The 25138-nt window shown below is 43.0% G+C and overlaps 1 protein-coding gene across 2 annotated transcripts in view; it reads left to right on the top strand.

The window, feature by feature from the left end:
* Nucleotides 1-22234, top strand: part of LOC139570709 (inositol polyphosphate-5-phosphatase A-like) — a 189605-nt gene extending 167371 nt beyond the window's left edge. Inside the window, exons 12-16 of one of the 2 annotated variants that reach the window (XM_071392841.1) lie at nt 6872-6945; nt 17888-17999; nt 20945-21013; nt 21824-21860; nt 22110-22234. In XM_071392841.1, coding sequence (XP_071248942.1) covers nt 6872-6945; nt 17888-17999; nt 20945-21013; nt 21824-21860; nt 22110-22147 — 330 coding nt within the window. In that variant the 3' untranslated portion in view covers nt 22148-22234. Of the gene's footprint in view, nt 1-6871; nt 6946-17887; nt 18000-20944; nt 21014-21823; nt 21912-22109 lie in introns of both variants that reach the window. The other variant, XM_071392840.1, reaches the window with a different exon arrangement.
* The last annotated feature ends 2904 nt before the right edge of the window (nt 22235-25138 follow it).

Genomic DNA, 25138 nt, shown 5'->3' with positions numbered 1-25138 from the left:
ACAACTCCAAGGTCATTTCGGTCTGACAAACTACTGGGCCAGCTTTATAATGCAACGAGGCCTTGAACCAATATAAACTGGGATTTTTTTTACTGCTGACCTACCAGACCAGCAAATCATTATGCTTAATTGACCCGGGATGAAATGTAGTGTGAAATTTCAGCCCTTGGGTTTTCCAGTCAACCTAAATGAATTACTCAACATTCACTTAAAAGCTCTGTGCACACATACACACACATCATGGAAACACAATGTGCTTCATCACCCCCAACATTGCTCATCTGCTGCCTTTTAAAGGTGTCACTTCTCGTCTCGGCTGCACTAACTCTCCATGGAGACAAGAACACCTGTCCACACACACTCACAGAAACAGACCAGTGTACACATACACAGGTACTCTATTAGGGTAAGAATAACAAATATCTGAGGCACTATAACGCACACAGGGACAATTACGTACTGCACCTCTATAAACTTATATGCTGGCACACTCTTCCACACAAGGTCTCTCTGCACACACACACACCCTTGGAGCAATGCGTGTCATTGGGAGGACGGTGGTGGTGGTGGTGCACAGTGAAGCGTATCCTCTGGGCTCTATTCCTCATTCAGTGTGTGAGCTCTCCTGTGACCCTGTCTCTGTGAGTTTGATGAATGCCGCACATCTGCCCTCCTGAACCACAGAGACTCTGTCTGAGGGCCCCACTGCCTGGAAAGTAATGGCCACTGTTCTACACCACTGGCGCACGCACACACACATACACACACACACACACACACGCACACACACACAGAAACACACAGATGCTCACACTTTACACATAAGCATGCATAAAGTATGGAGTAGGCTACTCGCGCTTAACCACAAGCAGTCGCTCATACACACTTGCACAGGCTCCAGGCATACACACACGCATGTACATTTATCCCACATGCATGTAAAAATGCCAATAAAGTTTTAATCTGGTTTACAAACGTGTTGGGTTTGTGGATTGATGGCTGTTATTGTACTCCACTGATGTGGTTAACGCTCCTCTTCTGCCTGTCTTGGCCTCCGCTTGGTTAGATGTCTCCTCTAAATATTATTGCTGTTGTCATTTCACCTAGATGGAGAGTACATTATCATGTAGGTGGAGAGGACATTATCATCTAGGTGGCGATTACATTCCATTCACTCCATTTTTACATGTCGTACAGCAATGTAATGTCATTATTGTTTGAACTAGCGTTAAATGTACTGACAGCCTTACACAGGCAGTGTATAGGAACTCATCAGACACTGAGCTCTATTTTTGGCTGGCGTTAAGCCAGCGCAATTGTCAAACGCATGCTCGTTTGCAATTTCGACCTGTTAAAGCCGCCGCTTTTCTGTTTTCCAACCCTAGTTGCAGGATTGGTGCTGGTGTTAGCTGGTGTTAGCGGTAATATGGTTGGTTATGGCATGGAATTTGACAGCGGAAGTGCAGCCTATCCAGCCATGACGAACAGTGCCCATTTGCACATGGAACAAGAGATGTGTGCTTTTTGTGCTAGTAAATTTCGTATTTAGAAACGTAAATCTGTTCCCCCCCCCCGTTTCATTTGATTAAAAACCTCCCCTCCTCTCGATTTAAGGTTGTTGTTTTTTGTCACACCCAATGCATTCGCCAAGTAGTCAAGACTATCTATAAAGGGTTTGGCTCGTGAGACCACTTTGAAATAAATCTTAAACCAAAGCCTAAAAGATCACGTAGGCTATATGCCCATCATGGAATGTGAGATGAGGTAATCCGGTGACACTCGTATTTAGAAACGTTTAAGTTATTTTCCTGTAACAACTGCTTGTTTTTCGTCTTCACCCTTTGAGCATGGTGAAGTTGTTAATTACACTTTGGATGGTGTATCAATACACCCAGTCACTATAAAGATACAAGCGTCCCAAAGATACAGGCGTCCTTCCTAACTCTAGTTGCTCAGGGATTTCACCATGGTGACTTTAAAAAAAGAGTTTAATGGCTGTGAAATTATGAAAACTGAGGATGAATCAACAACATTGTAGTTACTCCACAATACTGACCTAAATGACAGAGTGAAAAGAAGGAAGCCTGTACAGAATAAAAAATATTCCAGAACATGCATCAAATCAAATGTATTTATGAAGCCCTTTTTACATCGGCAGATGTCACAAAGTGCTTACACAGAAACTCAACCTAAAACGGCAATTAATGCAGATGTCGAAGCACGGTGGCTAGGGAAAAACTCCTTAGAAAGGCAGGAACCCTGCAACAAACCTAGAGAGGAACCAAGCAAATGCATCCTGTTTGCAGTAAGGCCCTAAAGTAATACTGAAAAAAATGTTGCAAAGAAATTAACTTTATGTCCTGAAATCAAAGCGTTATGTTTGGGGCAAATCCAACACAGCACATCACTGCATATTTTCAAGCATACCCATCATGTTATGGGTATGCTTGTCATCGCAAAGACTGAGGAGTTTTTGGGGATTGAAAGCAAAATCCTAGAGGAAAACCTCTGCTTTCCAACAGACACTGGGAGACATCCACCTTTCAGCAGGACAATTTTTATTTTTTTTACCTTTATTTAACTAGGCAAGTCAGTTAAGAATAAATTCTTATTTTCAATGACGGCCTAGGAACAGTGGGTTCTGTCGTTCTGCCTTGTTCAGGGGCAGAACGACAGATTTTTGCCTTGTCAGCTCGGGGATTTGATCTTGCAACCTTTCGGTTACTAGTTCAACGCTCTAACCACTAGGCTACCTGCCGCCCCAATAACCTAAAACACAAGGCCAAATTTACACTGGAGTTGCTTACCATGTTCCTGAGTACCTAGTTACAGTTTTGACTTTAATCAGCTTGAAAATCTATGGCAAAACTTGAAAATGGCTGTCTAGCAATGAAAATTAGCTGTCTAGCAAGATATAGTGTTGAACTTTTTTTATTTTTTATTTTTTTATACAAATGTTAGAATTTTTTCCACACTTTGACATTACAGTATTTGGTTTAGATCGTTGACAAAAAATGACAAATCTATTTTAATCCCACCATGTAGCTAAACAAATGTGGGGAAAGGGTGTGAATACTTTGAAGGCACAGTATAAAGCGATCTGTGCATCAGAATAACAGCATATAAAAACTATTTAAATTTTACATATCTAAGTACTTAAGTAAAATTACTTTGAACTATGGGATTAAAAAGTACTACTATGTTTTAAACCAGATACTTTTAGACTTTTACTGAAGTAGTATTTTACTGGGTGACGTTCACCTTTTACTTGAGTCATTTTCTATTAAGGTATTTTTACTTTTACTCAAGTATAACAATTAAATACTTTTTCCACCACTGAAAAAACTGAATGACCACTTCTGCACAAGCTGCCACTGTTTTGAACAGATTCGATTATACTATTTAGAATGAGCAGCCACTCTCGAACGAACGAGTGCACCAGGGAGAACGCAACACGCATGCAAATGCAATAAGTGAAAACACATTATCTAACTAGGGATAGCTAGCTAACATAATGTTACAAAGTATGGTGCGCTAGTCAGTTAACTTTAGTTCTGAATTAACTTCATATTTCCAAGTTAGTCAGATATTAGTTTAGAAAGACGTGAAACTGGCATGGGAGCTAGCAAGCTACCAGCTAGCTATAGCTAGCTGCTTGTCAAAGGTAGAAAACTGTTTGATTTGACCCAAAAATCGACCAAACTGTTTCTCAAAATTACTGTTGCTGGCTAGAGAATTTTATCATGCTTTGTGATGCACCCTTTTTTATGCTGTTTTGGTCCACACAACATGTCTGTCACCTACAGTAGAACCTGATGAACAATATGGGGGGAAACAATAAGCCGCTGTCATGCTTTTTGTCCTACCAGATCCACGATGAGAAGGTTCTAGCTATTGTATCCCTCTGTCCTTCAACTCTTGCTGGATGTTGATGTCTGGTTTATCAGGTCCCTGGCTCCCATGACTGTTATGATAATTTTTTACAAGTTAATTACAATTAGCTTTTTGCTTTAGCGCCATCTGTACCTGATAGAGCAGATCTAGTTGCACGTGCGGAAGTAAGCCATCTAGCGCGAGAAACATATTGGGAGGGAGAATAGAGCAGACCCAGAAGTTCTGACTGAACACACATTTGAGCGGCCCAGGACGGTCCATTTACTTTGTGCTGTTATAATTTATGCTTTGAAATCCTACGATTTTCATTGGAGCAGTTCCCCCCTCATAGTATATCTGGCAAAACAATCCAAGCAATGTTCACACGGCCTATGCCCCCGTGGAGGCAGAGCTGCTGCTGGCAGTCACTGAAGGGCAGAGTAGTAACAATATATTTTTAAAACAGGAAAACATACACATTTACCTCACTTCTATGAGCATTTAAAACATAATACATGAATTATATTTTTAAAATAATGTTTTGACCAATCACAAGTGTTTCTTCTTTTTTTACCAATTACAAGTGGGGTGCCGCCCCTAACGTCTTAATGGGCGGACCGCTGCCCAGCCGAATTGGAGTTGATGACAATGCAAAGACTGTCAATAACCTACAGAACTTGAGACAAACGCATGCAGTATTAAGCCATGGAACGCCTTGATTGGCCACTGAGTGGCCAAGCCCTCGTTACACCTACAACTTGTTTATTCATCAAAACCCAGCCCTTTCGCACTAACATCAGCTATTGCGTTCATAATAGAAATTGTGAAAATAGCAAAAATATCTCTGATACACCTCCGGACCTACAGCGCTACTGTCATTGCTTAGATTTACCATTGCATTTACCATTGCATTGTTAAAATAGAGCCCACTATCACAGGGGTTACCGGATATCTGTCCGTCGCTCAGGGAGTCAGCAATGCAGGTGCCCCTGCTACCTGCTGATCTCCCAGATAATTAGTGTGTATAAGGAGCTGCTAATTGCACTTCTCACTAATGATTTATGGGATTTGGAAAGAGGGGGAGATGGAGTGGGGATTGTAAGTCGGTGCTGGTGCAGTCAGAGGTTGTGCAGCTGGGGGAGGGGACATGATTGATTAAGACTGTTTGGATCCACTGTCCGCTTAGAGAGACAGACCTCCACCATCAGCAGCAGACTGGGGGCTGTGGTAGGACAGGACAGGTATGGTTCTGGAATAGCCAGGCCAGGGACACACACATCAACACTGGTCAACTGTTATCACACACATGCCTTTATGTACCACCACACTGTTCATGACACTTATACAGTATGGTGGGAAAGGCACAAATCCACACGTCAAAAAAGAAGAGAAAGGAAGCTAACACAATTATCTGACACTTACTCTTACATGCAGGAGCCACACACTCACACACGCATAGTTATTCACTAAGTGAGTGATGACTGACGCAGAGGATATTACTTGCTGTAATAAATTTTTTAACCCTTTCTGAAGGCACTGTAGTTATAAATAAATTATTCATACCCCTTGACTTATTCCACATTTTGTTATAACCTGAATAAAAAAATATTGATTACATTTGGGGTTTTTCACAATACACAATACCCCATCATGACAAAGTGAAAACATGTTTTTAGAAATGTTTGCAAATGCATTGAAAATTATATACAGAAATCTAATTTACATAAGTATTCACAAGTAGTCAATACATGTTAGTCACCTTTGGCAGCGATTACAGCTGTGAGTCTTTCTGGTTAAGTCTCTAAGAGCTTTGCACACCTGGATTGTACAATATTTGCCCATTTTATTATTTTTTAAATTCTTCAAAGTCTGTTAAATTGGTTGTTGATCATTGCTAGGCAACCATGTGTTCAAGTCAAAACTTGTAACTCAGCCACTCAGGAACATTGACTGTCTTCTTGGTAAGCAACTCAAGTGTAGATTTGGCCTTTTAGGTTATTGTCCTGCTGAAAGTTGAATTCATATCCCAGTGTCTGTGCTTAGCTCCATTCTATTTATTTTTTATCCTGAAAAACTCCCCAGTCCTTAACGATTACATGCATACCCATAACATGATTCAGCCACCACTATGCTTGAAAATATGGGATAGTGGTACTCAGTAATGTGTTGTATTGGATTTGCCCCAAATATAACACTTTGTATTCAGGACAGAAAGTTAATTCCTTTGCCACATCTTTGGCAGTTTTACTTTAGTGCCTTGTGGAGTAACTACAATGTTGTTCATCCATCCTCAGTTTTCTCCTATCAGAGCCAATAAACTTTTTTAAAGTCACTATTGGCCTCATGGTGAAATCCCTGAGCGGTTTCCTTCCTCTCCGGCAACTGAGTTAGGAAGAACACCTGTATCTTTGTAGTGACTGGGTGTATTGATACACCATCCAAAGTGTAATTAATAACTTCACAATGCTCAAAGGGATATTCAATGTCTACTTTTTAATTATTACCCATCTACCAATAGGTGCCCTTCTTTGCGAGGCATTGGAAAAACCTTCCTAGTCTTTGTGGTTGAATCTGTGTTTGAAATTCCCTACTCGACTGAGGGACCTTACAGATAATTGTATGTGTATGGTACAGAGATGAAGTAGTCATTCAAAAACTATGTTAAGCACTATTGCACACAGAGTGAGTCCATGCAACATATGACTTTTAAAGCACATTTTTACTCCTGAACCTGTTTAGGCCTGCCATAACAAAGGGGTTGAATACTTATTGAGTCAAGACATTTCAGCTTTTCGTTTTTTATTAATTAGTATAAAAAAATAAACATAAAATGCTGACATTATGCCGTGTATAGGGCAGTGACACAAAATTTAAATTTTAAATTCAGGCTGTAACACAACAAAGTTTTGAAGAAGTCAAGGGGTGTGAATACTTCCTGTGTGCACTGTATCTCTTTCTTCCTCCTTTCATCCCCCTCCCCCCCTCTCTCTCTTCACAGTTTTTACAGTTTGACAGTGAGCTGTCCTGTTTCAAGGAACGGCTGCACGAGCTGGAGATATCCTTTCCTCCCAGGTATGGAATCCTCTGTGTTTCCTTGTGAATCAATGTCTAAATGAACCATACCTATTCAACTCAAGTCACTCCTGTTATTTAGGAAAATACTTGTATATTATCGTACTTGTGCGTTTCTTCCATATTGGTATGGTACAAGGCACAATCAACACCAATTAAAACGATTGAGGTCTTCCAGAGCTGAAACCATCTATTACCCTGGACAAGAATTGGTATCTGTATTGGTACCTACCTGTAACTATCTAAACTCAGCAAAGAAAATGAACGCCCCTTTTTCAGGACCCTGTCTTTCAAAGATAATTCGTAAAAATCCAAATAACTTCACAGATCTTCATTGTAAAGGGTTTAACACTGTTTCCCATGCTTGTTCAATGAGCCATAAACAATCCATGAACATGCACCTGTGGAACGGTCGTTAACTTCTTTGGGACAGGGGGGCAGTATTGAGTAGCTTGGATAAAAAGGTGCCCAGAGTAAACTGCCTGGTACTCAGTCCTAAAAGCTAGAATATGCATATAATTAGTAGATTTTGATAGAAAACACTCTGACGTTTCTAAAACTGTTTGAATGATGTCTGTGAGTATAACAGAACTCATATGGCAGGCAAAAACCTGAGAAAAAATCCAACCAGGAAGTGGGAAATCTGAGGTTTGTGGTTTTTCAACTCTTTGCCTATCCAAGATACAGTGGAAATTTGGTCATATTGCACTTCCTAAGGCTTCCACTAGATGTCAACAGTCTTTGGAACCTTGTTTGATGCTTCTACTGTGAAGGAGGGGGGAATGGGAGCTGATTGAGTCAGAGGTCGGCCAGAGTGGCATGAGCTGATCACGTGAGCTCACGTGAGAGCGACCTGCGTTCCATCGCATTTCTACAGATAAAGGAATTCTCCGGTTGAAACATTATTGAAGATTTATGTTAAACATCCTAAAGATTAATTCTATACTTCGTTTGACATGTTTCTACGAACTGTAATATGACTTTTTGTCTGAACTTTCGCCTGGACTTGTCCGCGCCTCGTGAGTTTGGATTGTGTACTAAACGCGCAAACAAAAAGAAGGTATTTGGACATAAATGATGGACTTTATCGAACAAATCAAACATTTATTGTGGAACTGGGATTCCTGGGAGTGCATTCTGACGAAGATCATCAAAGGTAAGTGAATATTTATAATGTTATTTCTGACTTCTGTTGACTCCACAACATGGCGGATATCTGTAAGCTTGTTTTGTTGTCTGAGTGCTGTACTCAGATTATTGCATGGTGTGCTTTTTCGGTAAAGCTTTTTCGAAATCTGACACAGCGGTTGCATTAAGGAGAAGTGGATCTAAAATTCCATGCATAACACTTGTATCTTTTAGCAATGTTTATGATGAGTATTTCTGTAAATTGATGTGGCTCTCTGCAAAATCACCGGATATTTTGGAACTACTGAACATAACGCGCCAATGTAAACTGAGATTTTTGGATATAAATATGAACTTTATCGAACAAAACATACATGTATTGTGTAACATGAAGTCCTATGAGTGTCATCTGATTAGGATCATCAAAGGTTAGTGAATAATTTAATCTCTATTTCTGCTTTTTGTGACTCCTCTCTTTGGCTGGAAAAATGGCTGTGTTTTTCTGTGACTAGGTACTGACCTAACATAATCGTTTGGTGTGCTGTCGTTGTAAAGCCTTTTTGAAATCATACACTGTGGCTGGATTTACAACAAGTTTAACTTTAAAATGGTGTAAAATACTTGTATGTTTGAGGAATTTTAATTATGGGATTTCTGTTGTTTTGAATTTGGCGCCCTGCAATTTCACTGTCTGTAGTTGAGGTGGGACGCTTGCATCTCGAATATCCCAGAGAGGTTAAGACACTGACAGCTTACAGACGGTATGCAATTAAGGTACCAGTCATGAAAACTTAGGACACTAAAGTGGCCTTTCTACTGACTCTGAAAAACACCAAAAGAAAGATGCTCATGGTTCCTGCTCATCTGTGTGAATGTACCTTAGGCATGCTGCAAGGAGGCATGAGGACTGCAGATGTGGCCGGGGCAATAAATTGCTATGTTCGTACTGTGAGACGCCTAAGACAGCGCTACAGGGAGACAGGATGGACAGCTGATCATTGTCGCAGTGGCGGAACACATGTAACACCACCTGCACAGGATTGGTACATCCAAACATCACACTTGCGGGACAGGTACAGGATGGCAACAACAACTGCCCGAGTTACACCAGAAACGCACAATCCCTCCATCAGTGCTCAGACTGTACGCAATAGGCTGAGAGAGGCTGGACTGAGGGCTTGTAGGCCTGTTGTAAGGCAGGTCCTCACCAGACATCACTGGCAACAACGTTGCCTATGGGCACAAACCCACCGTCGCTGGTGGTTTTGTATAAGGAGCTCTTCACTGACGAGTCGTGGTTTTGTCTCACCAGGGGTGATGGTCGGACTTGCGTTCATCGTTGAAGGAATGAGCGTTACACCAAGGCCTGTACTCTGGAGCGATTTGGAGGTGGAGGGTCCGTCATGGTCTGGGGCGGTGTGTCACAGCATCATCGGACTGAGCTTGTTGCCATTGCAGGCAATCTCGAAGCTGTGCGTTACAGGAAAGACATCCTCCTCCCTCATGTGGTACCCTTCCTGCAGGCTCATTCTGACATGACCCTCCAGCATGACAATGCCCCCAGCTATACTGCTCGTTCTGTGCATGATTTCCTGTAAGACAGGAATGTCAGTGTTCTGCCATGGCCAGCAAAGAGCCCTGATCTCAATCCCATTGAGCACGTCTGGGACCTGTTGGAATGGAGGGTGAGGGCTAGGGCCATTCCCCCCAGAAATGTCCAGGAACCTGCAAGTGCCTTGGTGGAAGAGTGGGGTAACATCTCACAGCAAGAACTGGCAAGTCTGGTGCAGTCCATGAGGAGGAGATGCACTGCAGTACTTAATGCAGCTGGTGGCCACACCAGATACTGACTGTTACTTTTGATTTTGACCACCCCCTCCCCCCCCTTTGTTCAGGGACACATTATTCAATTTATGTTAGTCACATGTCTCTTGAACTTGTTCAGTTTATGTCTCAGTTGTTGAATCTTATGTTTATACAAATATTTACATTGGTTAAGTTTGCTGAAAATACACGCAGTTGACAGTGAGAGGACGTTTCTTTTTTTGCTGAGTTTATTACCCTGCACATTAATTGGTACCTGTATTGGTACCTACCTGTAACTATCTATTGTCCTGTATATTAGCTACTACCCCTGTCTATTACCCCATAAAGGGCCTACTCTCTGCCCTTCACTATCATTGGCCATGAAATGGTGTGCCTACCCCTCATACCCTTCATCTCGCATTCTAACCATGTGTTTAGTCACAGTAGGTATTCACTTAGTTATCCAGGATTCAGTTAACGGTGTACAAATCATAACTTTTTGGAAGGACTCATTCTATCCATTGGTAAGAATGTGTTGTAAAAAGAAGTGGATTACTAACCTTACTAAAGCACCACATCACTGAAGAGCAGAGTAAATCAGCAGTGCACAAACAGGCTGATGTTTTGCTCCATTAATGGTATGGGGCCTTAACATTACTCAATCAACCCTCTTGGGCCAAATGGCTTTGTTTGTGCCAAATATATGTTTGATGGTTATCAATTGTTTAGTATGATTGGATGTGCTTCTAAACTGCTCCCCTGGGTAGGTGGGTGGGTGTGTGTGCGTGTGTATCTGTGTGTGCGGTTGCAGGCACGTGTATGTGTGTGTCTGTTCTTGCTTGTGTGTGTGAAGAGCACTGCATTGATATTCCGTCGCGGTGGGAGTTGGGGGACCATGGAGAGGGGGATCCTTCTCGTCTCCTCTTCCTCAAACAAATGCATTTGCAATTAGCCCTTTTCAGAGCAGAGGGAGGGCAAGCACACACACCGGCCTGTGTGGGAATATGTTTTGGCGGTGGCGCGATAATGGCGCTTGACCTTTGTCACTCGTGTCTCAATCAGTGCAGATAATGAAATGCTGTAATCAAACAATAATTACTTGATAAACTGCTCTGGTGGCGGGTGTGGAGCCGGACCGGTGGAGAGTGTGTGTGTGTGTGTGTGTCAAGGTCCTGCCAGTCACTGTTTTTAAATTACTCCGTGTCTTAATCAGGGACCCCATTTACATCGCTTTGCATAAGTGACGTCTGGATTTATTGTCCTTTTACACTCGGTGACTTTTGCACCTATCTATCCATAATATAATATTGAATCATCGTCTCCCTGCCGAGTGAATGAACAGGCTTGCTGTGAAAGAATACGAATGATGTTCACCTAATGGGGACATGATGAATCAAATTGCTAAAAACCTGGGCATAGCGTATGAAATTTGATTCAATCCACTCAGCATCTGATACAAGCCACTTCCTTGTCAGCGGTTAATGAGTAGAAATGGCCTAGTTAAACTTAAACAACCTTCTCCCATTCACATAACACACACTTGCACTAACACATACACACACTGCATACATACTTGTCCCCCTCCCCCTGTCAGATCATCCTTGTGCTCCATGAGCAATCAAGCACTCAATGATTGTTCTCCATCACGTAGCCTGCTCCGGAACAGCCCCTCACCATCTGTGAGGTTATTACTCCCCTTAACACAAGCCACGGAGGCCCCCTGCACGCACGCACATACACACATGCGCGCTTACATTCAATCTAGAAATCAATACTGTTCAATACGGTTTATTCTATGAATTAATCCTGCATGTGGAAGTCTGTCCACCTATGTAATTGGATAACCATAGCCTAGTTGCTGTATTTGAGGTCATTTAGCATGTTGCCGGAGATAAAGATGTCATCAAACCCTCACTTCTTTTGGTTTTGGGATCAGGGTCTGTATTCTCAACGTGTCTCAGGGTAGGAGTGCTGGTACAGGATCAGTTTTGGCTGTTTAGATAATAATGAGTGCGATTGTCTGGACGGTGGGGGGGGCTGAGCTAAGATCAGCACTACTACTCTGAGACCATTTATGAATTACAGGGCCAGAGCTGTGTGTATGAGGTTGTGAAAATATGTAACAGCGGGGGGAAAAAACGATGATCCTCTTTCACCTCCACCAGGCTGCAGTAAAAGCTCCACCACCCCAAACTGGAGATTCAATTCCATTTTTAGAATAAGACACTATAGTGTTGAGACTATACATTATTTTAGTGTCTGTCCCGTACGTTCTCGTGCATCATGTTTGCATTTCTGGAATGTGCTACAAGCTGTAGATATAATATCGCTCCACTTTCAAGACGTCGTCTGTCAAAGTTGACCCGTGACATGTCTAAGCACTCGGCCACCGGGGTGTGGAATTTAGCCGTAGCCCGCGAGAGTTGTACCTGGTGCCAGCCGGCTGCCGCACGCTGATAGGCTGTGGGGTATCCCATTCACACAGAAGCACACACACTCATACACACAAGTATGCTAAAATGCGATATCTGTTGGAGTTTAGTAGTTGGGAGCGGGGCACAGTCTTTCAAGACGAGTTTATCAATTGGAAACCAACCTCATGATAAAAATAGTTAGAGCCATCCACCCCCTCTTTGTAACAAACAACAGCATGGACCCAAGACTCAAAATAACTGAATGGTATACTTGAAATGGTACATTTCTGATTATGTTTGCTGGAATAGCATAACTAAGGTAATCTCCCAAAAACATCTGAGGAGGCTGAGTAACTTATGTTATTCATATATTTTGATTGATTTTAGGAGAATGCTTTTAGTACTGCCCGTTATCTGATTTATTTGTTCTTTTTTGGGGGGGTCTAAGATCGATGCAAAAATGTAATCTAAACCTGGAGCGGGGGGAAATTCAGTGAACAAAGAGAGAGTAGGGGAAGAATGTATTCCTGCTTTAACCAGATTACCCTGAATGGGCTCGGAGGGAGCTTTTGAGCGACATCAGACAGACTGGCGTTCTAACTCTATCAGTGTACAGCCCCAATGAGTCGACTACTCCGAGAGGGAGGAGGAAAGAGGGATAGTGAGAGTGGAACAAGAGAAGGATGGGAAGACACTTGAGCTAGTAAGGATGGCTCCAGTCCCATGCATCTGTGTTTGCCAAGTCTAGACAGGCCAGGGACGAGAGGGGCGAGAGGAGCAAAGTGGCCAGGGGGTCGCGAGGTGAGGAGGGGCAGGGTGTGCGAGGAGGAGGGCTGATAAACAGTTGTCTCTTCACTGTTTGGTGTTTAACAGGAATCTGGGAGCGCCCCGGTACCAACCTTGGCATGTTAGCATACATTTTCCAAACATGGCGGGTCTATGACGATGGGCGAAGACTGACCCCCCCCCCCCCGGGAAAAGACACAGCGTTTACAATGCAGGCGGAAGAAAACCTTGAGAAAAAACGATTGCCCGTGTGGTTGCCCATCAGTTTAGGCGGGGAAATAGTGTTTGGTCCAATGACATAAATGGTGATCTGCCAATTCTCCAGGACATGCTCTCGAAAACACTCGTCTGTCCATATGCCCTGTGCCCTGCCTCAGAAAACAAGCAGCAGTTGAAACCAAACAGCTGAATGCTAAGCATTATCTCTGTTTGATGGCCATGTTCAATTTTCCAACAGTTCACCATTGGATAACGGTGCTTTACTGAGTGTGATGTTTCCTCATTGAATGGTGGAATTTGTGAATGAGCCAGTAGGGCCTTGGCACACTCACTCTCCCTGCAGAATGAGGAAGACATTGAGATCCCACCCACTGAGCCTCTTAAGAGTGGTGTGTGTGTGCGCATGTGCATGTGCATGCGTGCGCGTGCATCTGATGGCCAGTGCAAGTGAAGTCCTGTACTCTGAAAGGTTCTCCTATATTGCGGTGGAGGCGCATGACTGTTTATGGAGTACCAGAGATGTCCGTTAGCCACTGTTTCGTTTAGCGCCGCAAGAGAGAGATTCTAAGGCACGCACACAGCTGATATTGTTTGCTGGAGTGTTGATGAGATCGTGCGTTATCACACACAATCAGCTGAAGTGGAACATTGTTTCACACTCTGAACACATCCATCGTTCTAACTGCTGGGGATCCATTGAAAATGTGGAAGGGGCTATTGTAGGATATATACAATGGCCGTGTGTCTGTGTGCTTCTTCCCTGTGCTGATGCTTCGCTGGGATGAGAGGGAGCCTTTTGTTTAAATGGCTCTGGTACAGAGAGGGTTAAACAGACGCTCAAGACTTCCTCCTGAGTGGAAAGTGGGCTGCTGAATAGTTGCAGCTCTTCACCGATACAGAACCTCTTGCACAGAGTGTAGCAGTCTGTCTAACACACACACCACCTCTGAGCAACCTGTGGCATTTGACACTGTGTTTGTATTGGGCCAATGTTGTGGCGGAGAGCTCCCCAACCCTGAAATGTGGAGCAAACACTCAGGGAGTTTTATTGATAGCAGTTTGTGCGGCTGATCTTTGTGAATGAAAATTGAGGTGTGTCGCTCCTCGTTTCCGTCCTTGCTTTGCCAAGCCTCCCCTGATAATGGTAAACAAATATGGCGGAGCGGGTGAGGTGAGTCATTTGGGAGGAAGAAAAGTTTACTTTACCGTAAAAAGAAAATAACCTGACAGCTAAGCCAATCCCTGCGTCCATACGGCCCCATCGACACTGAGTCATGTGACATTAGCCCCATGATGCCCCTCCTTACCTCTGCCCTTGTGTCATTCATACTGTAACCAATCTTATCTCTGGCTCCCTGCCCTGCCCATATTCACTAGTTTATATTCCCTTTGTTAAATACGGACACACTCAATTGGCCCCTGTTTGGCTTGTCACTTATTTGTCATTATGTAAAACAAGATAACGGAATTTGGCCAGGAGATAGGAAATGTTGGACACAACAGAACGGGGATGGAGCTCGACAGTGCTGGGTGACTGCAGCTTGGGGACAAGAGCTCCCAACTGGCCTGGCCCGGCCCATTTCCGCTCTCTCTCTCTGGATGGTGAGGCTGAGTGATACCAGACCTGGGTTCAAATAATTGAACTTCCTTGTGCAATGGAACCAATAGAATAGCTGCAAAAGTGCAAATGCAAACCCCACCCATCTGGCACGTTTAGAGCCAACTCTAAAAGTTTTTGAACCCAGGACTGACTGACACACAGTAGGGCTGGGTTTCACATCGCCGATGCTTGGTACTGCTCAAACACACGACTGACAGGCGTTTGACACTTACCAGGAAAAAAAACCTACGAGTGATGTTACAGCAGGAAGTCGAACATTAAAAACCCACATGAAGAATGAGTAATGATGTGGTGGCTTTGAGAGACATGTTGGCTATGTGGAAGTTCCCCGTGTTGAAGTCTGTGAACTTTACACTAGAGGTTATAACCCAACAAAAGAGGACGTGTTCAATGGTGTACAGGTGCACATTTTGACTTCCTCATTTCCAATGCTTCCTGTCATCCCATAGTGCATATTGGTTGCAGTATAAGCATTGGCAACAGCTCACGGCTCCTTATAACCACCTTTATGACTGCATGTGAATATATTCACAATGCACTATGCATTACACCCGGGTGGTTCATAGAAGCTGTTAGCAGATCTGCGGGTGAACCTCTGGTCTAGGTAGTTAAGCCAGGTGCAGCAGCACCACAGTAGCCTACCTGAGGGACCGAAGTTGGGCCAGCGGAGTGTGTGTGTGGGTGTGTTGGTCTCAGTCTCACAGCGAACATGGCAGACTCATACACACAGGTGGGCGATTGTTGAGTTTATGAACTCGGCCCCATTTAATTAGTGTAATTAGTCTTGCTGCGGGCAATAAGAGACCGATAGGAGCTGACGGGCTCCGGCCGCGCACACCCACTAGCCCCGTTTGCTTTCAGATACGTTTGTATCTGCGCTAATCGGACACATTAATCACACAGTGCTCCCCAAAGCCGCCACTGATGTTTGCTGTTGCATTAGGACCTGTTATCTCAATTGGAGCCATTGGAGGGTGCGGTGAGAAGGGGAGGAGGAGTGTAGGGTAAGACTGCCTGCAGATAGACATTATCGTTCAATTGCCATTGTTGAGTATCGCTAATCCCCTTATACGATGATTAATAACCTTTTTCCGATTTGTTATTTCATTATCAAAAACAGTTAGGTAATAGTGGTTTTGTTTTTTGTTAATGTGCTCCATAGAAATTTGCTACGATAGGTTGATACTCCTTTTATTTCCCTTACGATAGAGAGATCGCATAGTCATTTAGGGCCAGTTCACTGTATGGACTGGAGAGTCTGTAGCTAGGCCAGCCCCTGAAGATCGAGCCACTTTGATGACGCTGCTCTTTTCCTCCCGCACTCTCATTTTACTGTCTGAGCTCTCTCTATCCCCTCTTCTCTCTCTCTCCCACTCGGCATCCCTCGTCCTTTTCTTCCTCACGTCTATGAAAGACTTTCATCCGGAGGATCCCTTTATCATCCCTTCTTTAGCATACCAAAACCTGCTGCATTTCCACATGCTTTAACGTGCCATTAATGCTAATTGGAGGCTGGGGGCTCTGTAAAGGAGCCCTCTGCAGGCCTGCTTGTTCACCCAGCAGGGGGGGGTGCTGTGCGCTGGCCGGATGTGGGTACCTCTCGTCCCCTATTTCCCCCCCCCCATCCCACCCCGGTCCGCCCTCCCATCCCACCCCGGTCCGCCCTCCCGTAGTCCCCATTCTGTGGTCGTACTGGTCGCTATGGCACAACTGTAGCATCCCCCGCTGTGTGTGTGTGTGTGTGTGTGTGTGTGTGTGTGTGTGTGTGTGTGTGTGTGTGTGTGTGTGTGTGTGTGTGTGTGTGTGTGTGTGTGTGTGTGTGTGTGTGTGTGTGTGTGTGTGTGTGTGTGTGTGTGTGTGTGTGTGTGTGTGTGTGTGTACGTGCGCACGCCTGGAGGTGTTTACCAGGCCTCTGTTTGCGCAGTTGGTTTCCTGCCTGGCTGCCTGAGAGTGACACAATCACCCTTCATGGCTGCAATGTGACAGTGTATGGCTTGCCCAGCACAGCATGGCTGGTTGGCCTAAAGAGGTGCCTGTGTGTGTCGTAGCAGCCACTAGTTAGCTAGGTGAATGTATCCGATAGCTGTGTGCTAGCAGCCTCTCATTCGGACCTATGGACCCATCTGACTGACTGGAGAATACTGGGAATGGGGGGGGTCACGTCCCATTATGGTGTAAAACACACGTGCATACACAGGAAGATGTGTGCGCACACAAACAGACACACAGAAACATAATAATCGCACTGTTACTTTCAAGTCTTTTAACGTCGTCACCTGAGCTTCTCGACAATGGAGAATAATATCGGACGGCTGGGGTTATTTTGTCATTCGTTTATTACTGGCCCCGGGGGGAAACGTGTGTTGCGTTACGCCACGGTGAGCCCTGTGTGTAGCACTGAAGGAGCAAATTGGATTGGAATTACAGTATGTAAACCCGGTCCTATCCTGATGAGCCGCACAAACAAATTGGATTGGTGGCATGTAAATCTAATGCAGTTTGATGAGCTGTAGGGCTAAATTGAATTCTCAACAATGTAAATCTGCATCGGCTCGATAGGGTTCCCGGCGGGCCCGGGCTACTTAAATCATCCGATTGTTCCTCCTGTTACCAGATACAATCTCACTTGGCCATTTGCCACAGCCCTAATCTCTTTTTGATGGCTGCATAGGGATGTGGAGGGGGGAGCGAGTGGGGGAGATCCACTGAGCCTGTAAACATTTCTCTGATTGAGCCATCCATGTGTGTTTAATCAAAAGATGATTTCCAGACAGTCAAAGCTGTGTATCTGATTTAGATTCAGTGTTCTTTCCTTTTCTGTGCTCTAGCCCCTAACTAAGAATGCCTTTTAACAATCTAATTTAGAATACACCGAATTGTCTTTTTGTATTTCTTCCACTTTATTAACACAGAAGTCTTGATTATTGTATGATGATGGTGTGTTTTTTGGGGCGGGTTGTTTCCACAGTTATCCGTACAGTGAAGACAGCAGTCAGGGAAAGCAGTACATGAACACTAGATGCCCTGCCTGGTGTGACCGTGTCCTCATGTCTGCCACAGCTAAAGACCTGGTCTTAAAGGTGAGTTTTTAAGAAGCCTAAGACACATACACACGGCGATCTGCCGTCATTGGCAGACCATCACCCCGTGGTGTATCCCAGATTAATGTAGAATCTTGGATTGCCAATCGGGGATAGCATCACACCCTTGGTCTATGGCATCTGCTCTTCCTCCATCCCTCTTTCCTTCACATTCCGTCTCAACTTCTTCCCCTCTCCTCCATTCTCTCTCTTTCTTCAACCCACTCTGTTACTCTCACTTCTTCTCTCTCGCTCTCTGCTCTGCCCATGCTCTGCCAGCCTCCCAGATGGAGGGATTTACTGTGTGTGAATATTCATACGGTGAGTTTAAGCCCAGGGTCCACACAGACAGTATATATGTCCCCTATCTTCTAGCTTGCCAGCGGGCCATAATGGCCCTGTAAAGACAGAGATCTTGTGCTCCCTCTGTCTGCTCTTCCTCAGAGTCAACACAGTGGCAGAACCCAAAGCTGTGGCCCACCACCCTGCCTAAATCCAGGAGAGGCATTGTAAACTCTCAACCAATCTGCCACCACTCCCCTCCCTCCCCGTCAACACGGCACCAGTTTGGGCTCCAGACTGTTGTCTTTCCCCTGTTGTTTGCTGGATTACTTGAAATATCTACCATGCTAGTCTCTCAAAGTTGTTCACGTCTGACTGTGATGTTTAGAGAACATGGCGGATCTGGGGTTGGATAATGCAAAACTGTTTCTAAGACCTCTTCAGCACTTGGCATCTTCACAAAGTGCATCTCTTAACATGTTTACGATCAGCCTAACTTACCATTTTCCATGTAACTACAACTTTAAGAACTGCATCCTTTTTTGGTAAGTTTTTCTTGTTGGTTGCGGTTGTTGTCGGGGAAAAAAGGTTTGTGTAAATCTGTCATTTCAGTTTACACTGAGGTGTCCCATTTTTTGCTTTAATCAGCCCAATGAATAGATTGAGTTTGTCCACCTATTTGATTACTATGCTTTTTAAGGTGACAAGAGGAGAAATGTATTGTGTCTAAAAGTGCACACTCACACTTGATTAAGCTGGAGATGGTCCATGACAATAGAGCTGTTGGAAGGCATCTGGTGTGATAAATGAGACTAGATTACACCGGCGAGGCCAGCTGTAAATTGAAGTGAAGGCAGCCACCTTGACATGGCATGGCAGATGTTCAGTAGGCACAAAATTGTCCGAAATGGGGTGAAACAGAGAGAAACAGTCTGAACATGTCCACTGCAAAACGTTTTGCTACGGTGTGCCCTATTGAACATGTCCCTGTACGGGGAGGAACTTGCCGTCCATGGCGACGAGAGAATCTTTAATGAACACAACACCAGAGCATCCCTTCCTCCACAGTAGCACCTCTCTTCTGTACTACCGTAGTTGTGCCTGCCGTTTATCTGATGGTCTGGGTGTGTGCAGGAGTCTCCAGGATAAAAGCCCAGTACAGTAGTCCACTTCGCAGTGGGAGTCTGCACACAACCACACTCACATCTCTGAGCTCCAGAACACAGAAGGGAGGAGATAAAGGAAGTTGGCTTTCTAAAATATAACAATTCCTTACTAGCCTTTCTTCTCATCTGCTGTGGCTTTACAGGAAGGTTTGGCTAATCCCCCTTTCCAAAATACTTGCCCTCATCATTAGTTTTAAAAAAGAGACAAAAAGGCTATAAATTGTCCATAAATAGTAGTTATTTATTTTCTCAATTACAGGTTAATTGCTTGTAATGTAGGGGAGCCTAATGTTAAAATGTTCACAGATTGGCTGATGATGCACTGAGTATACGCACGTGCGCGCACACACACACACACCACAGACAAACACGCACACGCTCAGTCACTCCAAGGCAGCGTTACAGATTGTTGAGACATGGGCCTGAAAAAGACGCCCACGTGGCATCGTCTATCATGGCATGGTCGGTTAACTCGCCGCCATGTTATTTTCTGCTTGCCGAGCCCTAACACGCCAAAGGTTGCCCGCTGCCTGCGCGGCACAGCGCCGGAGGGTGGATGTGCGATAATGAATGCTCAGCGGAGCGAGCGCTCTGTTTCTGCCGGAGGGCCCCCGGTAATTTGTTTATCTGTCTAAAGATTATGCAGCCCGAAAATCCACAATTTGATGCTGTCTTTGTAAATGATCAAGTCTCTAGGTGATGAATGTATCCCGGGCTCCAGGAGTCAGCGACTTATGCGTTTGGCAGGCGGTTGGGGAAAGTGCCGGTGCGTGGCCCTATAGAAAGGTAGAGTGAGGTACCCGCCGCACGGTGCACGTCAGCGCACCAGTGACCTTAGACTAGCAGGATAGGTTTGAAGTTAATTTGGATTTAAGTTTCTGGTCCATTCTGAAGCTACTCGTTGTTTCTTCTCAAGTGGAAGCGCTCACCTAGTCACAACTGACGGCTCTCAGGCTCTTTAAAAACTCTTCAGTTCTACCAGAGAAATGATTTATTTTACTCTAGGCCTGAGGTTCATGTCTGTGTTTTGACACTTCCTTTGTGTGAAATATGGAAACATGATTCATTCATATGCTGTATGAGCTCATTTGTTTGGGAGGTAAATATGGTCTTGGTAACTGGTTTCCTTACAGTTCCTGTCCATTCACTGTATTCAATCTTCAAGTAAAATGTACAATATTGACTTTCTGAAGTTGTATTAACTCTGTTAAAACTCTGCTGTTAGTTATAAATCAGTCATATGTAATCAACTGTAGGCTACTTCAGGATCAGGTTTAATAACACCGCATGAAATGTCTAAGATAAGAAATGTTCTTGTAATAACATTGTTAAAATGAAATCCGAGTAATGCTTATTTGACCTCGAAATGGCAACAAATAAAATGATTTGGCACACTGGGAGGAACATTTTTCTCTTTCGATTATGTTTTAGTTATTTGTTTACATTTTTATACTACTGTTATTTTAATATAATTATTTTAATGTTTTTTTTTCTCAGCCTGAAAATGAGGAGAAGAACTTGGTCTATGACAATATAGGGCCCAACGTCTGCATGGGGGACCATAAGGTAACATCACAGGCCTAGCCCACTTCTGGGTTGTGTTGTGTTGTTTTGCCTGTTTGTGGGTATGGGTGGTGGTCTGTCTGTGTATGGATTTGTATGTGTGAAATTGAGTACATTATTTCATCATGTTCTATTGTTTCAATTGAAAACTAAGTTTGCACTTTGTTGAAATTTGGGATTTCCAGACATTTTCAATGAATGGAATTCGGTATAGTCCTTTATTTTAAAGAATATGACTAGTACAACTACCTTACCTTATCATAACCAAAACCTAGTACTCAACTGACCTATTGCTGCAAATGCTTATGCATGTGCCTATAATGAAACCAAAAGTTGGCTGTCAACAGTCATATTGTGATCAGAGGCTATTTTGTCATGCTGACTTTATAGATAGTATTTAACACAGTCCCTCGAGTCTGTAGTGTCAGACAGTGGCTGTTAGGCTGACAGAGAGAGAGGCGCCTTAAAGCTGAACTCCTCAGTCTTTCATCATTACTTACTGTGGACTGGACAGTAGTGTGTGTGTGTGTGTGAGGGGACCTGGGTACAGAGAGATACTCCACCAGACCTAGGCCAAGAACCACATGCACCCGCTAAAATCACATTCTGCTATGTTTACATTTTTTCCAATGTAGTTAGCACGCAGGTGAAAATATGTGCGCCCCCCTGGTATGTGAGTTTAGGGCGTGTGTCTTTGTGCGTGTTTGAGAGCTTTAAACTTGTATTGGCTCCATTTGCCTTTGACCCTTCACACTCAGGGCAGGACTGTTGCTAACTGGCTCATTTGTCTCTCTGTGTCCCTCTGTCTGGCAGCCTGTCTACCTGTCCTTTCGTTTAACAACCGGGGCAGGTAAAGCTAATGCAAATAAGCACAAGTGTTGTAACGTGCAGTGATGTCTTGGTAAATATTTTTATTTATTATTAATAAATTATAGATTTTTACCGTCATTATTATTCTAATTAATATTCTTATTATTAATTAGGCTTCGGTTTCCTACATTTTTTGCATTGCATTTTTTTTGTTGTTTGTATAGTACATGCCTGACGCTGAGGCATAATTCTCATTGCGCCTCTGTTTTTTTCTTCTTTATTTTGTCAGGGAAGTGGTGCCAAAGGGTGGAAAAGATATCTGCGTGAAGCGCCTCTGTGAGAAGAACACGAGAGTTGGACACAGGATACACACACACACACACACACACACACACACACACACACACTGAAGACCCTATACAGACTTTTCAGCAGTGCTGACCAGTTGCAGTCGTTCTAACACCTCATTCATACAAGCTGTTGTTTTTCCACACAACACGTCAGTATCTGGACTACCCACCCGAGACACGTTTGCGATAAGACACATCTTACTGACCTCACCATTGCGACGCACCCTATTCCCCTCAGAGAAAGGAAGGACAACTATTTTCCATGTCACAGCCTTGTTGCCAAAACTCTAATAGAAATTAGTCATAACTACATTATTTTAGATACCATATTTGCAATTTTAGGTACGCCTCTAACATAGAAGCTACTTCCATAAGATGTTTTTAAAAAGTGCAATGCAAAAAAAATTGTATATCTATATTGTTAGGTTTATTTGTACATTGGACAGTATAACATAGAGTTGTTGATGGTTTTAGTGCTGTTTTCTCTCTTCTGACCGAACTTTGTGGTCCCACTGTTTAGAATAGATAAATATTTTCACCTAATTTCATTTAGATTTTATTTTCTAGTTTTTTTTTAATTTGTCATTGCTGACTTGTGTGCATAACACTGCCATGCCTCACATCAGCTGAATCTCATTTTATATACTGTACTTTTTAAAGAGATAATTTATCATTCTTACCACAATTGTTATGCTGAAGTATATGGAGACAATATGGCTGCTGGGTGTTTCATCAGCCATGACCTTTGAATCTAACATTACAATGGAGAGAAGAAAAGAAAAAAACTTATTTTCAGCCAACATGATTTATATAGCCTATCCAAGGATGTTTTAAGCAGTGCCATAGATCATATAAGATATTGTTTCATATATAGCAGTCTCACATTATTTCATTATTATTATTCTAACTTATTTCTATGTAATAATATTATGGTTCTGAATGTGATGTTTTTAGATAGGCTTGGGTATCTATTTTTGTTACTGCATTATGGTGCCAAGTATTGTACAAAGAAATGAATTGTGTAAGAGTTAACATAAAATAGTTAAGTCCAACTAATAGATAAAGGTATTGATTATACATTGTAAAAAAAACATCAACAAAAAAACGCTAAAGTCGGGAAAGACCAGGAAGAATTGCTTTTGAATTGTGTATGTAGCCTTCAACAGCCTTCACTGCTATGTTGCAAATTAAGGTCCTCTCATCGCTCGTTCGAGCGTTAAAAAGCGATTAGGGGAGGCTGTTGATGAAACGCGAAGGTTTCCTTTTATTGATTTAATTTACTACACTACAGAGTTCAGACTGTGTGAAGCCGTTAGATTGATCCAGGATTTTTTTTTCTTCATCTAAATCACCGCAAGTGGAAATTATTTTGTGACTGCCGCTGAATTTGTTGTCTTAACAGTGTGATTTGATTCGTTGGCAAAACTGCTTGTTTTTCCCGCTGGTCACGTGATAAGAGAAGCTGCAGTTTGTTCAGTTCTTTCAGCAGATAGAGATTCTATACCCCATTGACGTCATGGCCTCTAGTGTTGGTTATGCGGTTCTCAAGCAATAAAACCATTAGAACTCAATGGGTGTTTTGTCATCATTCCACCGCATCTATCACTTCAGCATTGCATACCGCACAACAAGATTGATTAGGTCTTATTATTTGTAAAACTTGCTCAACTTGCATGCGTGGCCACAATCGTTCAGAGGCTATGTGCACATAGGGATTACCGTTTTCAAAGATGGTCGTGATATCACATCAAGTTAAACCATGCAGCTTTAACGCCTCGATCACACTTACAGAGCTATGGCTCAAAATTAACGCAGCATCATCTGGACATGTGTGCAACAAAAGTTCAACGTTCACCTTCTGCTACCATTTCTGTCAAGCCGTTCGATAAATCCAATTGATGCTCCACAGAACGCACTGCAACTGCATCTGTAACACAATGGTGCAAGGCAAACGCGGCGTTCCGTTGGAAATGGGTGTATTTCCTTTTTTTTACCAAAATGCTATGACATTATCGGTGTGATCGAGGTTTAAATCTCCACTTTGGTAATTCTAGTCCTATGGTTATTTCAGCTAGACTGGCCTTCTAGGCCTATTATGCTGCGTTTACACAGTCAGCCCAATTCTGATCATTTTTCGGTCTTTTGACCAATCACATCAGATCTTTTCACAGCAGATTTTTTTCAGAGCTGATCTGATTGGCCAAACGACCAATTAGTGGAGGAAAGAAGGTCAGAATTGGGCTGTCTGTGTGGACGCCGAAAACATTATCCCGTGTTAGACATATATAGAAAACAGTTATGGATTAATGAAAAATTGCTAATTTCTATATTTCAAGTAAATTAGAACCAGTGCATTTATATAATAACCAATAAATGTAATAGGGCAATAGTGAAACGTGGTATAAAATACAGTACAATATGCAGTTTAATTAATTAGCCTGTAGGGGCCTAGCACTATGGACATTTACCTATTTTTCTGAAAATGTATTGATTTGTGCTTTAAATATAGCCTACATTGTAGACTAGTCATTCTCTCTCCTATTGTACTTTAACCATGAATGAGCCCGAATCAAAAGTCCAAACTACACTTCAGAGCGTTAGGTCCAAAGAAAATCACTATTTCAAAATGAACTGTTCTGAGATGTGTGAAGTCTATATACTTTAAAAGGGATAAGGTAGTCTACACACTTCAAACTCTAATAATTGCAAACATAAAGTAGGCTATAATTTGGGGTTGTAACGCAAACATATGGAGGCTATAACCTATAAACAACCCTCCATTCCAATTACCATATCTGGGTTTGTGAATGTAGACAATTTCGTTTTTGAAATGTTGAGAAAATTGAAAAAAAATACAGACTTTATATGTAGCCTATATATTCATGGAACTCCCTATGTATAAATGTATAGACATTGCATTGTTTAGGCCTAATCACCACCATCATTCACAACACCGTTGTCAAAAAAA

The sequence above is a fragment of the Salvelinus alpinus genome, chromosome 3 (genome assembly GCF_045679555.1).
Source record: "Salvelinus alpinus chromosome 3, SLU_Salpinus.1, whole genome shotgun sequence".
In the NCBI taxonomy this organism is placed as follows: Eukaryota; Metazoa; Chordata; class Actinopteri; order Salmoniformes; family Salmonidae; genus Salvelinus; species Salvelinus alpinus.
This window is presented reverse-complemented; position numbering and strand designations above follow the sequence as displayed.